This window comes from Haliotis cracherodii, unplaced genomic scaffold, assembly GCF_022045235.1.
Source record: "Haliotis cracherodii isolate W230 unplaced genomic scaffold, xgHalCrac1.p SCAF_22, whole genome shotgun sequence".
Lineage (NCBI taxonomy): Eukaryota > Metazoa > Mollusca > Gastropoda > Lepetellida > Haliotidae > Haliotis > Haliotis cracherodii.
In genome coordinates this window covers 10,993,620-11,011,922 of record NW_027266278.1, presented here as the reverse complement: position 1 = coordinate 11,011,922, position 18,303 = coordinate 10,993,620, and the positions used below count along the sequence as shown (strand labels likewise).

Below are 18,303 nucleotides of genomic sequence, written 5' to 3'. Positions count from 1 at the left end.
AAGTAAAATTGGATGTTGACACGAAGTATTTTTTATTGCCTGAAGACATGATAAGGAGTCCGAAAAAATAACGAATTCCTTATGTTTAGATTGTTTATTTATATATTCTAGAGCAGTTAAAATGGCCTTTGATTCAGCTGTAAAAAATGAAGAGTCATCTGGTAATCTAGTTGATATAGTTCTGGATCCAATGACGGTGGCGCTGGCAACAGCACCTCCATCCTTGAATCCATCTGTAAATATTAATTTGTAAGTGTTTTATTCGTTTCGTAACTGATTATATTCTTGTTGATATTGTATATAGTTGGTTGGTGTCAGATTTCTTTAGCTTAGATAAGGTAAGATCCACCTGTGGTTTTACCAATTGCCAAGGAGGAGAAGAAGGCAGACGGAAAGGAGATATATCCTGGAGCTCAATTCCTGCAGCAGAAACGAAAGGTTTAATTCTGATTCCTAGTGGTGGAATAAGGGATGACTTTTTATTGAACAGATCCTCATAAAGAGGATTAAAAACGCAGTTGTAAGCTGGATTGGACTTGTTTGAATATAATTTAGTTATGTATTGTAATGATAGTTTTATACGGCGCTGTATAAACTTCAATGTATAAACTGTCAATAGGAGATGTTCTAAAAGATCCAAGAGAGAGTCTTTGACCTTGCTGGTGGATGGAATCTAAAAGTTTGAGATTGCGTTTACAGGCTCCACCATAAATGATGGAGCCATAGTCAAGTTTAGAACGAACAAGTGATCTATATAAGTGAAAGAGGGTCGTCTGATCTCCTGCCCACTTGGAATTAGAAACGATCTTCAATAAATCCAGTGCCTTCAGACATTTAGCTTTCAAACATTTAATATGTGGTAAAAACGTAAGATGATCAAAAATTATTCCTAAAAATGTAGCTTCTTTTACGACTTTTATTGGAGATCCAGCTAGATGTGACTCTGGGTACTTATGTGGTTGATATTTTCGACAGGAATGGATACATTTAGTTTTTGATTTAGAAAGTTTAAAGCCGTTCTGTTCTGCCCAATTATTGATTTTATTTAGACAAAGTTGCAACTGTCTTTCAATCGTGTTCATATTTTTACCTCGACATGATAAAGTCTGAATGACTAATGCTTGGATGGTGATAGGACTTGAGGTTTGACAAGGCTGATTCTAAACCTGTAATTAAAGTTGCAAGCAGCTATGTGACACTGTGCACAAACGTCCATGTTGGAATCCTCAAAAGGTTTCCTTGTACCAAATTCGTCAAATGTAGGCACCACTTGTAGGGTATCGCCGCTACGATATTGTCGTGTGACGTGGTGTCCAAGTCTGTTCTATACCCATTTCCTTGAACAAGTTTGAATCCTCAAAAGGTTTGCTTGTACCAACTCCATTAAAAAATAGTCACGGGACATCGCTGCTACGAAATTGGCGTGCTCCAGGAGTGTTCCAAATGTTAATCAAATATTACCACCCAACGGTGTAACTTTTAGCATACAATCGAGAACAAAAGATGAGGTACATATGTCGGACTAACTTCATGTCAACTTTCAATAGTTTCTGTGGAGTACCTTACAAAATATGATCCTCAAAGTAAAATTTCCGTGCAGAAAATCATTTAAGGGGCACTGATCTAACGCCATTCCCCGGACTGGTTGTTGCCTTTGTTATTGTTTTTTCCCCGTGAGTACCCGGATGACACGCAACGCAACTGAGCGTGACCAGAGACTGGGCTACCGTCTGCAAGGACAGCTAAATAAACTTGGAAGCTGGAGGCAAGATTTGTTTTACGCACTTTTGAACACTGATTGGTTAACTGTGATCTATAAAGATTTCGACAAAGGGCGCATGTTAATTTATTTCTTCAGCCTAAACAAACAGACAAAAAGAACGGCGGAGCTCATCGGATGTCGTCATTTGGGAATACCCCAGATGGTTATAGTTTAATAATAAAAAAAGTATCCGTGCAGTGAAAGCATTTTCGGATTTCGGCTTGAGTCGATAATACTATAACTACTCCCTTGTTGTCATCCACGTTTTCTGGTATAATCCTACATTTGTGTATTTGTCGTCATTCACTTGATGCTAAGTTAATGAATTTATTACAGGTACAATTAGTGGTAGCACCACTTAGATAACCTGACAAAGGTTCCCATTTGGCATGTATTGTGTCTGGGGTAATTATTCAATCTAAATCCAGGTTTGAAGTGAGGTGAAATGTGTGTTATGTAATATGCACGTGGCAGACCAGCAAGAGGGGAATGATCAATTGATTTACTTTTTCTGTAAATCAACGGATCGTTCCTAGTCATCAAAGGATTAACAGAAAATACGTTGATTGATTAATCACTGTTATCTTGCACAGTGGATGTGTCAAAAGTGAGTGTTTACATGTCTAGGTTTACTAAAACAAAGGGAATACACTCATGTCATGGCATGAAGTGCCGATGTTAAAACAACATACTTTGTTCAGAGGGTTAACTGATAATACGTTGATTGATTGATTGATCATTGTTATCTATCACTCAATGGATTTTTTAGGAACCGTGGACGTTATGAAAATAGTTGTCACGTGGGCTTTCTCAGCCAACCCTTGAGACTTGACACCGATGTGAAACACCTGAAACAATCTCAGTGATCAGCTGAGAAACGAACACGGGTTATAATATCCCGAAACGATATATATATCTTTTAAAATATTTGATTGTTACAGAGACACGTGACATCGAATAAGTTTCTTTGTACAGCTACAGACAAGTATAATATTGTTCCTTTGTGTGGATATTCACGGATACATTCCTCGAACAAGGAAGCTGCCTAAAATTTATACACATAAATTTGGTAGGTTGTAATTATGGTATTTGCATTTTGTTTTCCTTCATTTGCTGTAGCATTGAACCGATTCTTCCTTGTTTCTCTACGTCTTGGTTGGGAAATTCTTCAATGCGCGATAGACGTTGTTTTCACAGGCCTTTTCCTTTGTACGCGTGTATATATTACCGTCAATTTGTAAAATGTAATTCTCTCAGGCAATTTATAAAATGTGTAGATAATTCAGTCATTTTGACTGAAAAAATCTGTCCAGATTGATTAAGACGATCAAAAGGGCCTACAAACATCACAACAGATAATTATGTAGGATTAGAAGCCAAACAACATAGAAATGTACTTTTCAACGTAACATTTTCAGTCTCTTGGTGATGACATTAAACATCAAAATGTTTGGAATTCGTTATCATAATAATACAGATGGAATGTTTTTCAGTCACTTAAATAACTGAATATTTAGGCGTTTAATAAATTTGAACATGTTACACATTTTGACATTAAAATATATACACATTATCAAAAAGCAATGCTCAGGTGAAATATTTACTTTGAGTTGCAAGTCAAAATAGTGTAAACGAAAATCGCAAAATTACTAAGCAAGTGACTTATCAAAACTTCGTCACCATTTCCGATGCTACCCACAAATATACTTACATTTCCTTATTATCTCGAAAAAAGTATTTTATTTTGTTGACCAATGTGATCATACACCCTTATACTACCCTTAAAAGTGAATAATGCGCTTACGAATGGCGCACCAGAGGTCGCGAACTAGTCTAGATTTCTGCTATACATCCGGGTACTCACTGTGAAAAAACAATAACAAACGCAACAACCAGTCCCGGGGAATTGCTTTAGATCAGTGCCCCTTTAAAATCAAAATCCAATAGGGCGGTCACTAAGAAAGATCTATCCAAAAACGGCTAAAAGAGTTTGATGTGTTACATATGGAGACAGTTCTAAGAAAGTTTGAAAGCATTTCATGAAGTGGGTTCAGACATATACCCCTTAAAAACCCTGTGAAAACCTTGAATCCAATATGGCTACCAAACCACGTGACCAATGACAACTGTCAAAGAGCAAAAAATGTCACGCACCCAAAGCAGCAGACACATGCAAGTTTTCAAAGTAATCGGATAAGCAGTTGCGGATCAATAAGGCGAAATATATATTTAAAAAATACTTGTTTTTCAGTTATCTGCCATTGGCCATTAGGGCTACGGCCTTGGGATTTGGGCGGAATCTAGTACTCAACGTTCTTCATACACATACATAATTTGAACATAATCGAGCCAGAGTTAATGCTGCTAGCTCTGGTACAAAAATCGGCGGAATAATAATAATATTCAATCGAACGATAACACTAGGGCTCTTCAGCCATTTGGCTTGGTGACTCTTTAACAGGCTGTCACTTCTTTGTCAGTCAGTCGGATTAGCGTTAGGAGCTAGTCAGGACCCCGGGTTTCTGTTGCATTGCTAAGATGAAGTGCTGAACCTGTTTCCAATCGCGTCCATGTTCGAATCCAAAAAAATGGTTTGGTTGAACCGACACCGTCAAAGGTAGGGAAACGCTTGTGAGACATCACCATATGTGTCCCAGTGTGTTCTCAACCCATGTTTTACTTCGACCATCTTCGAAACCTCAAAGGGTTTGCTTGTACTAACTCCGTCAAATGTAGGCACCGGTTGCGGACATCAACGCTATGACATTTGCATGTGCCGGGGTGTCCAAGGCCTTTCCCGACCTCGAATCCTCATGTGCGAATCCTCAAAGGGTTTGCTTTTAACAGTACCATGAACAGTAAGGTACGGTAGCATTTGGCAATTGGGAAATGAACTACCAAGTCAGGGAGCCTGACCACCCGATCCCGATAATCGCCTCTTAAGACCAACTCTTACCCTCATTTTCAAGGGAAGTATAGGTTATGCAGAAGACACATGACAGTGAAAGGGAGATAATCCCAGGTTATCTGAGCGCTTTCGATGAAAAGAAATCATCAAAATCAAAATCCAGGGCCGTCACTAAGAAAGATATCCAAAAACGGTTAACATAGTTTGATGTGTTATATATGGAGACAATTCTCAGAAGGTGTGTAAGTGTTTCATGCAGTGGATCCAGAGGAGATACTCCCAATGTACCCCCAATAAACACAATGAAAATCTTAAATAAAATATTACCACCAAATGGTGGTACTTTCACAATGCAAACCAGGTAAAAAATGAGGTTCATATGGTAAACTAACTTCATGCAAATTTTCATTGGTTTCTGTGAATAACCTTAGAAGATATCATCTTCTAAAGTAAAATGTATGAGAGAGAAATTATCAAATTCAAAATCCAATATGGCCGCAACTAAATACGACATACAAAATCGGCTAACAGGGTTTGATGTTTTATGTGTGGAGACAGAAATCGGCGGAATAATAATAATAAATAATAAATCGGCCGAATACAATAGGGCTTCCAGCCTTTTGGCTTGGATCCCTAATTTCTGTCAGGTCAATGTGAACCCAATGCTGTGCCGATAATTATTGTCGACGTTGGGCCGATGTCTATCCGATGCTGATTCGATTACAGTTGCCTATGACTGACCAATGGCTGGCCAGATAACTATTTACGATGTTGGGCCGATGTAGATCCGATGAGCAAAACTTTATCGGCCCGACGATGTTTGCCGACGCTGGGCCGATGGTGGGCCCGTGCATTGCCGATGCAGGGCTGATGACGTTTGGCGACGTTGGGCCGATGTCGATCGGATGAGCAAAACTTCACCGGCCCGACGATGTTTGCCGACGCTGGGCCGATGCTGGGCCGATGCTGGGCCGGTGCAGTGCCGATGCAGGGCCGATGAAGTTTGCCGACGTTGGGCCGATGGTGTAGCCGACGTTGGGCCGATGCAGGGCCGATGATGGCATGCTACCTCGGAAGGTGCTTTCCAATTCCACAACTGAAACTATCATCTTGTACGGCAATTGTAGGTGACACCTTGGGAGGCCTCGAGAATACTCCATTGTGTGTGAAAAGCCATAAGAGGCGCAGAAGTCATAGTAGGCACAATACGCGTTGAAGGCAAGACAGTTGTAGAGAGAACACATTCCCAACCTTAAAGTGTCAGAACTAGTTGTGGACGTACTTAAGAAGGTGTGCCTGGAGGCGTTGTTGAGTTGTAGACCTGGGTGAGAAGAACCCCCCCCCCCCCCCCCCCCCCCCAATGTTAGTGGTCTGGGCATCTCTATGATGCCTGGGCATCTCTAGTAGACATGCTTTGGAAACATTAATCTAAGATACAGCTATAGAGAAACTGCAAATGTAACAAACAGATGATGTTGGTTGATATTTCTACATCATCTGTTGCTTACCTTTGAAATTTCGTCCGAAGATCATATATAACAAACACAGAAAATGGTGAAAAACTAAACAATGACACATGGTATTATTGTAAGTAGTAACCTCCCAATGACATGTCAATCACAAATGTAATCCAGAAGAACTGAAATGAGGCCAATGCAATGGAAGGAAAAGTGAGGGCTCGAGTGGAGGTAACTCTAATCGGTGTCTAGCTGGAGAGCGCCTTCTAGTAGAGTGACACCTTTTGGTTCTGTGTTAAAGGATTGTAGATTGAAGGATATTTGCACATGAACACTGTCATAGTGAGAGTTTAATATATCTAAAAAGAAGAAAAAGTTTGGTATATTATCAGTTTTACATCTGTGGATGAAATGATTTTGTATGTGTCTAACAATATGTAAGAAAATATGAAATATTTTTGTGCAATTGGTCCTAGTTAAAATATGAATCAGAAGTAGTGAGATACATACTTTTGTAGATGGTATTTCCCATACCATCATAGACCACACCAGCGATAAACTGCTGCTTCACATTATCCCCTCCTGAAAACAAACAAAAGAATCAAATCGTATCACCAATATATAACAGGTTTCTTCACATTATCATAATGTTCACAAAAACCTGGAGTGTACGTAATAATGGTACTGTAATTTGAAAAGAAAAGGCAGTAATCATTGGTAATTGAAGATATGTGGGAACATAAACATCTTAAGAGGGTAAATAAATAATGATTAAACAGATTCAGGTAAGGTGGCTACCAACAAGGTAGCTCTATCTTGTACAAAATATACATTTTCACAAGTATGGCGCTCAGGGGATGTATACCTCTAATTTGGATTTCATTTGGTTCCCTCATGTTTTCTTCAGCATCCTTTAACCGAGGCCCCAAATACTGAAACAGAAATCATTTAGAGAACTAGATGAAACTTGGTTGTTGTTTCACTCAGAACGTTAATAAAAGTCTGAACCAGAAAAAAACAACAGTTCTTGATAATACACCCCGCGCCGTCTGAGTGGTCTGTTCTCACCTGGAACTGAACTATTTAAACTATGTTATATTACTTGAATTGTGGTGATCGTATCTGTTGAAGATCGTATCTTATGAAGATCCGGGGTAGAATAGGTCTTCAGCAAACCATGCTTGCCTTCATCATATCCCAACTGCGTGGATTGATCCTCATGATGTCAATCATTGGATTATTTACATTGTAAATATTTTATATAGTGTTTTTACTTTTTCAAAATTAATTGGTTAATTAGTAATATGCATTATCTTGAAGCACTTAATAGTTCAAATTAAAATATTGGTCTTTTAGTTGTTATGATATGAAGTAAGAAAAAAAATCATTTTTAATTTTTTAATGAATATGATAATTTTGTTTTAATGTAAAGTAAAAAACATGTCATTTAACTGTGTGATAAGAAAAATAAAAGCGGGTTTGTTGAAATAATGAAAAGTTGAGGGAGAATGATCACTTACTCCACTCTTAAGAAGTGAATATTGTATACCAAAAACCTTCTTTAGCCCCTGCAAGTACCAAACATAATGACAAAAAAAATACTTTCACAAAAACACAATGGCCATATTAAAATGCTCCCAAATTGTATGTGAAACTTTCCTTTTTGTAGTAAATTGTAAGGATGAAACACTTTTTTATCAATATTTTTTGTTCTTAATTTTACACTGTGTATGCATTTTTTGGTATTTTTGCTCCATGAACTATGTACATTAACGGTATTTCTAGGCTATGCAGGAGAGTGGTTCTGCTGTGCAGTATAGACACAAAAGATGAAACAATACAAACCTACTTCAAGTCAGAAGGGACCAAATGCAGGATCAAATACACTAAATTTTAGAGATCAACCCGTGACATTGTGATGAACACTGACGAACATGCCTTTATATGAACTTGATTCTTTCGAAGGGAAGAAAGGAACGGTGTATTACACCATAGTGTCAACTACATGTGTGTATTAATTATCATAACATTCTGCAGTATGAAATTAATCAATTCTGTGACAGGCGACCAGTGGTTGATAGCACGAGGTAATAGTTTGCTAATTAGTCTTTCAGGTTGTGATGCTTTAAAGGTCCAAGTTAAAATTATTGTTATTAATATGTTCAACTTGATGATCATTCAGCGAATACTGATGAACACAACTAAGTACAAAGATATTGATTTGAGTCAAGAGTTGGCACCAATTGCACCTATTTTTCTTAATTTGTGTTTGCAAAATATTTTGTCAATAAAGCCAAGTTAAACAAATGAGGTTACCAACATTTAATATTTGGACAAATCTGTTTAAAGTTTACTTGTCCGGCACAATGCTTATTCTTTATTTTCTATTGAAGCAGAGCTGATTTAAACACAAGAACTGTTGATATTACAACAAATACTTGATTTCATGTAAAACTTTCTACCTTTGCTATAACATTTTGTTTCTTTGATAAACATCTGTTGCAGTCTCATCAAAATCGAAACATAGGGCTTGCTACAGCTACATAAAGCTTGCATAGGGGTTGATTTTTTATGTCAAAAAGGTATACATTTGGGTATATAAGTGGGAAGGTGATATAAAATATTTTGTGACATATATTTTCAGTGGATGTAGATATATAAACTAGTGTGCCAGATCTGTTCTGTGGAAATATATAATGACAGAAGCACCCAAACATAATGCAGAACCCATCTACGGGATGCATTTATTTGGAAAATTGTTAATTTTACAATAAAATATATGTTTATATACTTATCCTATCTCGCACTATGCATTTCTCATTCTTTTTTCGATCCTAAGTGAAACGTGCCTAAGCAAAGGTTTCAAGCTTCTAAAATACAATTCCCCAGAAAACACCTAGCATCACGATGTTCATCTCCCATCAATATGGTAATGCATGCTTTTCATGCAAGTCGACCAAGACTCTCTCAACACGTGATCTCCCCAGCCAATTCATTCTCTTTATAGAGCTTAATAGACCAGAGGAATTGTAATGTGGGGATGGACGGGAGGGCATACTGCGTGTGAGATAGGAAAATTATATAAATATATAATTCACCATAATTTTTTTCAGGGGTATCATTATCTCCCATGGATGATAGGACATCCCTGGCTGAGTGTTAACGCAGGTTGGAAATAACAGGCAAATCCACTGGAAGATAATTGGTTTGTCGGGTCAGGACAAGGATCATGATGTTGGAGATGCCGGGATGTGTCTCGACCAAACTTTAATGTTGAGTTAGTCGATCAGTTGAAAAATTTTGAGCACCAGAGAGAGTGGAGACCAGTGGAGCCCATCTGGTTTATATACCTGACGACAGATAGGTTGTCCAACTGGATCATCAGACTGGAGGCAGGAAGAAGTGTCGCCCAATGAGACACTGCCAAGATCCTTGCTTTGAACTCAAAGTTGATGATATGAAGATGGCTTTCGAGAGACCACTGCCCTGCCACTTGTAGTTTCTGACAACAAGACGGTTGGGGTGGGAATGAAGGAATGCATCATTGGGATAAACGGCCACAATCGAATCGAAGATGATGCCTCAAACGTGACGGAATTTGACGATGGGCTTGGCGAGACTGGTAAATAGCCACTAGGCCAAAGAAATTCCAAATGGGAGTACATTCCATTGGTAGTGGCGGGCGAAGAAAATGAACTGCAGGAAATATTGGTGCTCCTGATGAATCGGGACTTGTAAATACGCGTCCTGTAGATCTAGACGGATCACAAAAATCGCCAGGATGAAGAATCGTGCATTGTATCACGATTGACGCCATCAAGAAGTGTGGAGGTATCTCAAGATATAACTTGTAGAGACGAATCCACAGTGTCAAAACTAGGGGAGGCATGACAATCAATTAAATCATTGACTGGCACAGGAGATAAAGGTGCAACTGCCGACGTCACGTGTACATAGCAGTATGCTGATATCAGGGTGTCACATACCTTGGAGAGAGAGTGAGTGAGAGAGAGTGAGTGAGAGAGAGTGTGTGTGGGAGAGAGTGAGAGAGAGTGTGTGAGAGTGAGAGAGAGTATGACAGAGAGAGAGTGAGGGAAAGAGAGTGTGTGTGGGAGAGAGTGAGAGAGAGAGAGTGAGTTTACCACGGGTAGGGTGCTGAGAAAACACTTGCCAATGATCTTAGGATCCTTGAACGCCTAAGAGGTGCAACTGTTCAAAGCGAATTGCGACGCCTAAGACCCCAAGTATGCCGTCTTTTTGTCCTGTAATATTCTATGGTGTTAATCGATACATAATCTTTCCACAGCTTATTTCAGTTGATGAAAAATAATTTCATATTATTTTTGTTATCAAAACTGTTTCTTCTTTCGGGGGCATAACAAATATAAGAAACTGTAATATCGTACACGGAGACTTGCTTGATTGCATGACATGGTGGCATACACGTATGATAGGAAAACATTTACAATTGATGTGTATCTCTCTCGGAGAAGACAAATGACACGTACCAAGAGTTTGTTATGGTTACAAAGAGACGAGCCGTTTTCAGTTATATGAATCCATTGATATAAACCCGTGGCGTGATCGGAGTCCTTTGAGCGATTCCGACCACATCCTTAGATTGATAATGGAAAGGGTATGCTAGATTGTACCTATAAAGTTGTGAAACCAAAGTCTGGAGCTGTTGGAATAGTCTTCCACATAAAGGGAAAGTTGACTTCCAGAAAGTTGACTATTGGAAGTCACCCTCTTTGTCATACAGTCTTGTGGAAAGTCGAAAGCAGGCAACAACTCTAAGCGTACCCCATGCCCGTTTTTTTTTCTATCTTGCTAAATGGGACATTCATGGTCATCGTTTTGCTATTCATTTGATGTCCTCTCCGAAATTACTGCAGCTGGGAGTAACTTCCGAGAATGCAACAACAGCCAACATCTTTGTCCACTGCATTGAGGAAGACCTGTTCAGGTATTACTTCTTCATGTATGTGGTTAATGTAACAATGCTAATCCGACTTGACTGTTGCTTAGTATGTAGTAAAGTTCAAAAGTTGTTTTACATAGCCGGAGAAAGAGGGGATTCCACATTTCTGTTTCATTAACTATCTAACACCTGGAAGACTGGAGACACATAAGTCTCATTACTCACTCTCAATCATTTGTCACCACTCGCATGGTTCCGTTACCTACATTAAGGCTCGTCCCCTTCTCGAAAGGAGCCATACGTCGAAACGGCGCAAGCCTATAAGATTGCGTGTCAGGATATGGGTACTTCGATCAATATAATCAATAGTTTTTAATTCATTTTAGCAATATGCATTTGATTTAAAAACTGTGGAAATATGTCGATTGTCAGATCAGGTGTGTTCGTTTGTATTCAGGTAACGCCCCACTTGACTATGACATTCATTCATTGGCGTTATAACTAGACCTGGATTTCCAAAACGATATTCTGTGTAATAACCCTTGGTATACTATACCGAGAGTTAAAAAATGTATTAAAGCAATTAACTAATCACTAATTTCAAAACATATTATTCACGTACCTATTAAACTCTCATTGTGAGTTTGTGTTGTGTTGTGGACATTTTAGTCCCTTTGTGATATTTACGGATTTGATTGTGTAACACACCAAGTTGGATAATGCTCCAGTAAAGATATAAAAAACCTGTGTACTGAATTATTAGAATTTGTAAAAGACGACATTTAACAATAGAGATGGCTGAATGTTCTCAGGTCATTCAAATTTCTCATGATATTCATGGATCATATGAAACAAACACAATTAAAGTCTATGTCTGCTTAGCTGAGTTTAGACACCTGTATTAAATGAAAACTTGTATTTAAAAAATACAATCCATAAATATGACTTTGTCAGACAATTCTTTGGGGTATAAAGGTAATGTATACGAGCTAGTACTGACATATTTAGAGACAATCTACTTCCACAACGAGTGCTTTAATGATGTTTAACTTTTCTTTGTTTGCATATTAACGGGTGGATACGTGTGGGGGCGGATTATAAACATAGGGCAGCGGTAATATATGTTAAACGGATTTAATCGCCCTAAATATATATTTGGTGGTTTGCAGGTTCTCTAAGATATCCTTACACACTCTCCTCTGTATTATGTCAGATCCGTGTCACATACCTTTATCACAGTAACAAGAGTTAACTGAACAGTGAGATAAACAATTGATTCATCAATAACATTCACAACAATATGATGATTGGTACACCACAAATCAAGAACGCAAAGATATTTTATTCCAACGAATGTTTTCGAAATTTGAACAAGGAAAGTCTCGCATAAAAGGAAGCTTTTTTAAGCTATCGCAAAGAGTTCGGCGATTAAATACAGAAGTTATTAATAAAAACTTAATGTAATATAAATATCTAAATACCAACTATACAAAAGATATTTATGTTGTATCCATCACGTATACTTTGTCATCTTCCCGAGGCAAGGGGGTTAACCGACAATGAAATCAATATATCTTCTTCCCAAGAACGTATTCACGAAGAGATAGGGGCACATGATGAGGAACTAGATAGACAAGTTTCTACTGTAGAAATATATGAAACTGTAAAAACACTGAGTAGAAACAAGTCCCATGGGCCTGATAAAGTTACAAACGAGCATATAATTCACGGGGGTGAATCCGTGATAAGATATCTGTGTGCCCTGTTTAATGCTATGTTAAGTCTATAATTATAGACTAGGAATGGTCATTCCTATATACAAGGGTAAGAATGACAAATCGGATCCCCGAAACTATAGAGGTATAACCTTAACTTCATACATTGAAAGCTGTTTGAAAAACTTATTGCTAAGTGCCTTGAACTAAAAATGATAAAGACAAATCCTGATTTCCCCGACATGCTCCAGTTCAGCTTTAGGAAAGAACATGAGGCAATAATGTCTGTTTTTACCTTATTGAAAGTATTCAATTTACATACAGCGAGATTCCACAGTATATGCTGCTTTCTTAGACAATGAAAAGGCTTTCGACAGAATATTGCAGAACGGCATTTTTTTTATAAATTACACCAAATGGGTATCAGAGGAAATACATGGAAGTTATTACACCATAGCTATACAAATACCATGCTTTTGTTACTTATCAGTGTGAACAGTCAGATATATACCATGTAAGACAAGGTGTCGGGCAAGGAAGAGTTCTCTCTGCTTGGTTCTTCTTAGTCTTTATTAATGACCTTATAACAGCCCTTAGACAAGCAAATAGTGGTATTTGTGTATTTGGTCTAGAAATTCCAACTGTTTCGGTTGCAGACGACACACCTCTTGTTAGAACCTCACCACGAGGGCTACAAAAAGCATTGAAAAAATGTTGCAAAAAAGCAAAACAAAATATTAATTCGTTAAAATCTGTGGGACTCAACAGTTCTGAGCTACATCCAGCTACCCGTGGATGAAGGTTATTTACCATCCCCAAACACACTCGCGTGATAACCTCTATGTATCCATCACGTATACTTTGTCATCTTCCCGAAGCAAGGGGGTTAACTGACAATGAACGTCCAGTTTTCACCCTTCCCGAACAAGGCTGGAATTGCGTGGCTCGATCGTAGTTATGTCCCTTCTTGGTCCCTCCTTTTGAAATCTGATTCCACTCTCATTTCACTTGCATCACACTCCGGCGCAGTGGTGACGTAGTATAACACCGCTGCCACAGGCTTATTTGCATATCACCTGACCGGAGTTTTCTCGTATTTCGTAAGCAAACGTGATTATTCTGAAATCAGATCAGACTGGCTTGATTGCTGCAAGCCTTTCGGAGCGCCTTCGTATTGTTTAGCACATTAATAAACACATGCTATTACAAATGCGACAGTGAGGTGCATGACAATATGTCTTTAAACATCAGTGTCGCTAGCTTTCTGTAGGGCTTCGATATTGTAATTCATTGGGTCTCACCTCTTACGTGTCTTTACATTAGTTAATAAGATTGTCATTGTTCCCTTTTTCTTAACACATTAAATTTGAACGAGCTTTATATATTCAAGCTTGTTTGTTGTTTAACACTGCACTGATATATTCCATGTAAATGACGGCTGCTCATACATAATCGAGACTTGGCCAGGCAAGTCAGCAGTCTGTGGCAAAACACTGTGGGTCTAATAGATTGAAACAAGGGGTTTGAATGTTAACATGGTCTCGCCATGTTGTTGGTATATATTTAGAAATATTTCTCTACATCTCTAGACACGGCGGATATGACATTCCTTCATAACTGTATTGTAATTAATTCATATAAAATATATGTACTATTTGTCAACACTGTCTAGAAAGGATAATGTATAAATTACTTTTATAATTGTTTCAAGCAATTTTGAAGTAGTTCGTGTACTCTTTAGTACGCCAGTATCGAACAGAGGGACTTGAGTCTACATTCGTCTCTTCCCGAAAGGGGACGAGCTGGTCACGAATGATTCTCAATAAATCGTTGCATTTGTGCTGTATGCTGAATACAGACCATGGTAATTTCAAGGTGTAATGTGCATTAAATGTGGGATCGCATCAATTACATGCAACCTATATAACGTTTATTCTTTACTGATTCTTTTTAAGACACAGATGTACTATAATTTTAGATTTGATTTACGTTGCTGTCGTTTTTAAAATTCCCACCTAGATGTGCACGCATTCTAACAGTTCTGCCATAAACAACTTTACACTGGATACATTCTATTATTTAGTTTGTCTTCCTGAAAAAACTGACAAAGTGCATATGTCGTTTGTCTTTTGTATATCACCTTTTTTTCAGTATTACACAACATTAGATACATAGATATATCGAATCCTATTCTTATATGTTTCTCTATTACAAAAAAAGTCTGTCTAAATTTATTATTAGTGTTGTTAGAACAAAATATAGACCGTACCCGCTATTGTGATCATGCTATTGATTGTTTTGCAATTGTTATAAATATATGCCTGCCGCCGAAGTGGGTGCTTTGGGAATAAAGAATTGATATGATTGTAAAGTACGTCACCTGTATATATGACTTCACTTGAAGTTGTATGAATAATTTAAGTGATTGACTCATATTACACACACAAAAAAAAAGATATTGAGACTATTTCTCTTCTATCTTAATTAGTTTTGTGATACTTCCTCAAAGGACAAAAAGAAACGTCAGAATACTTGCATTTGACAAGAATGGGTCACAATGGGTCACGTTTGGTCAGCATGAATCTTGCTGTTCTTGATTAGAGTGTCTACCTGGTTACCAGTAATGAACATTTTAAAAACAAGAAGACTTTAGCTTTACGTTTTTCTGACTGTAGAATGTGTCAATTCTTCATCACTTGTAAACAGTCTCATGTAACGATAAATTGATAAATAATCAGTGTTTAAAATAAAAATATATATTACCAGGCTGCCATCGGGACCTACAGACTTCAGAAGCTGCAGGCCCTGACTAAACTCTTCAGGCCCCATTAAAAAAACAGCAGGTCATTGTGCATCATATGAACATCGAGCTACTCAATTGGGACACAATGACATACAGTCAATTAAGTCAGCAAGCGTGATAACCCAATCCCGACTGGGTTGCTGAAAATTATTTCTTACTTCGATCTTAAAGGGTGGTTTAAGGGACGACAACGATTCTCTTCACAAATATGATATAACTTTGTACATGGACCATCTTAAAGTAAATCTCACTCATAAATACAATTTATTTATTGATATATTATTTGTATTATTTCATTAGTTGAAAGTTAGACGCACTAAGTCTGTAGAACGCACATTATCAAAGCATTCCCTGCAATTGCTAATCAGTTATCAGTGAGAGAGGGAGCGTGTTTGGTTTTAAGCCGCTTTCAGCAATATTCCAGCAATATCACGGCGGGGGACACCAGAAATTGGCTTCACACATTGTACGAATGTCGGGAATCTAACGTGGGTCTTCGGCGAAACTAGCGAACGCTTTAACCATAAGGCTGCCCGACTGCCCCCTTATCCGTTATCAATATTGTTGTGGTAATGTACATTACCTTTAGGGGGTATCCTACGTTACAAAGATCAATATTTACAGGGACAAAACGTGTACATTTCACAAATGGGTAAAACCAATGTAGAGAAGGGAAAAGACAAAACAGAAAGGAAGAGAGGAGGATAATTGGAGTCCTATCTTGAAAAAGAAAAGTGGAGAATTTCTTTTTATTTTCCGAGTTCTGATTTGAGAAAATAGTGAAAAGAAGTAACATTTACACAAAGAAGGCTGAAGAAAGACAGGCCGCCATATTACTCTCTGTTGATCAAATGTGTCCAGGCATTGCAGATGTCAACGGAGTTGTGTATGAGGGAGACTGGTATATTTGCTCCATTGTTGATGATGACGATGAGATCAAAATTACCTTCCTAAGAAAAAGAATAGAGAGTAGCAGTGGCCAAAGCGTGATGATATTATCTGGATCTCCAAATCAAAGCAAAAATAAAAAGAACCCAAAAGAATTTGGCACAGAATTGGTTTTGTCATTCCGAAAGATGAAGTACACAGAATATCATTTATCAATTAAATGCTATAAAACCTTTCAAAAGCATGAACTTGAAATAAACAATCAATTATCTGAAGAAAATAACTCACTGACTTCGTTGATGCATTTCATAGTATCACAATTGCGTGGATCGATGCTCATGATGTCAATCAATGGATTGTCTGGTCCAGACTCGATTATTTACAGACCGCCGTCATATAGCGGGAATATTGCTGAATGCAGCGTAAAACAACAACAAAACAAATATTCTAACCCGGGCTTCATGTGCTGAAGATGCGGTTCACGGCCATGTGGTGAATCAAACCATGGTTCGTCGGGGTTACGAGCGAGTTTGTTAACCACAAGTCTACCTCACCGACACTTCTCATTTACAGAGAACACAGACATCAATACCCCGAAACCTCAATATTGCGCATTTTAGAATCAATCAAGGCCTACTAAACGACCACTGGTGTATTACGTTGCGTGTTTAAATATCTTGCGTATTGTGAAGCGAAAAGGAAGTGACACCTGGTGCATGCTGGCCTACATAGATACATGCATTGTGTGACAGAGCGAAAAAGAGGCTGTGTTCAAACAGTCTGCTGCGCTGAGTGCTTTGATGAAACATACAAGATCCCTTCATTATTGAAACCAGGTTGTCTTAAACTACAACACCTGTGCACACTTTACAATGATAAAGTGGGTTGGGACTAACACTGATTTAAACTGAACTTTTGCGTGGTGTTACCATCAAACGTATGTGATTATTATTCAATAAATGAATCTGGATTGGTAAATAAGTAATCTGACTTAGGTTAATACCACTCCAGCGAGTGGTCAACAGTTTGGTGCAGTTGATGGAAAGGTGTTCAGTTACTAAGAAAGTAATTAATTATTCAACACTTTTTCTACCATGACTTGAGTAAATACTTGATTCTGATTGACACCAAACAAACTATCGATATGACGATGGATTACGGCGATTTTGCTGTTGGAAATTTCACATCTGTTTTCGAAGATGGATTGAGTGATGATGAGCTCAACTCATTACTTGCGCAAATCAGGTGATCATCTAAACAAATTACTCCATACGCAGAGAAAAAAGTATTCAGTCGAATTCGGCTAAATTTATGGAAAGTCTGCTTTCTTAAAGATTCAGCAAAAATATATGGTCACATTAATTCCATATCATGGCTCAATAGATGAAGCTATTGCTTTTAAAATAAATTACATATTGAATTCGATTTATTGTCACATTATGTTGAGGATATGAACACTTATCATGACAAGTTAACAGAGGATAGGCCCACATCAACATCAAACACCGAGAAAAGCCGTCAGTCCACATAAACATTGCCACTTTTGGTAATAATTCAAACAAAAACATTCGCTTTTAAATTTAATTTAGTGCTATTATAAATCCGATATACGACCTCTTATTTCACAGTAGGTCTATCTCATAAGTACTTGTCTTAAAATATGAATTAAGTCTAACATATTATTGATATCCTATATGCCAGTTTCAAAATCAATTCCATCATCAAGAGCTATTGCTTGATGTTACCATCTCAAATATTTATTATATCAACACACATGCCAGTTATAATATCACTTCTTTCCACAAGAGCTATTGCACAACGTTACCATCTTAAATATCCTATCTACAAG

At 37.8% G+C, this 18,303-nt stretch overlaps 1 protein-coding gene across 1 annotated transcript in view; it reads right to left on the bottom strand.

Annotated features, from left to right (window-relative positions):
• The window catches only part of LOC139471225 (serine/threonine-protein phosphatase 6 regulatory ankyrin repeat subunit C-like), a 39,130-nt gene that overhangs the window by 14,631 nt on the left and 6,196 nt on the right, over window positions 1-18,303 (bottom strand). The window contains exons 2-3 of the mRNA XM_071253518.1: window positions 6,993-7,059; window positions 6,638-6,709 (exon numbers count right to left, since the gene is read on the bottom strand). Of these exons, the coding sequence (XP_071109619.1) occupies window positions 6,638-6,709; window positions 6,993-7,023 (103 nt within the window). The 5' untranslated portion in view covers window positions 7,024-7,059. The remainder of the gene's footprint in view (window positions 1-6,637; window positions 6,710-6,992; window positions 7,060-18,303) is intronic.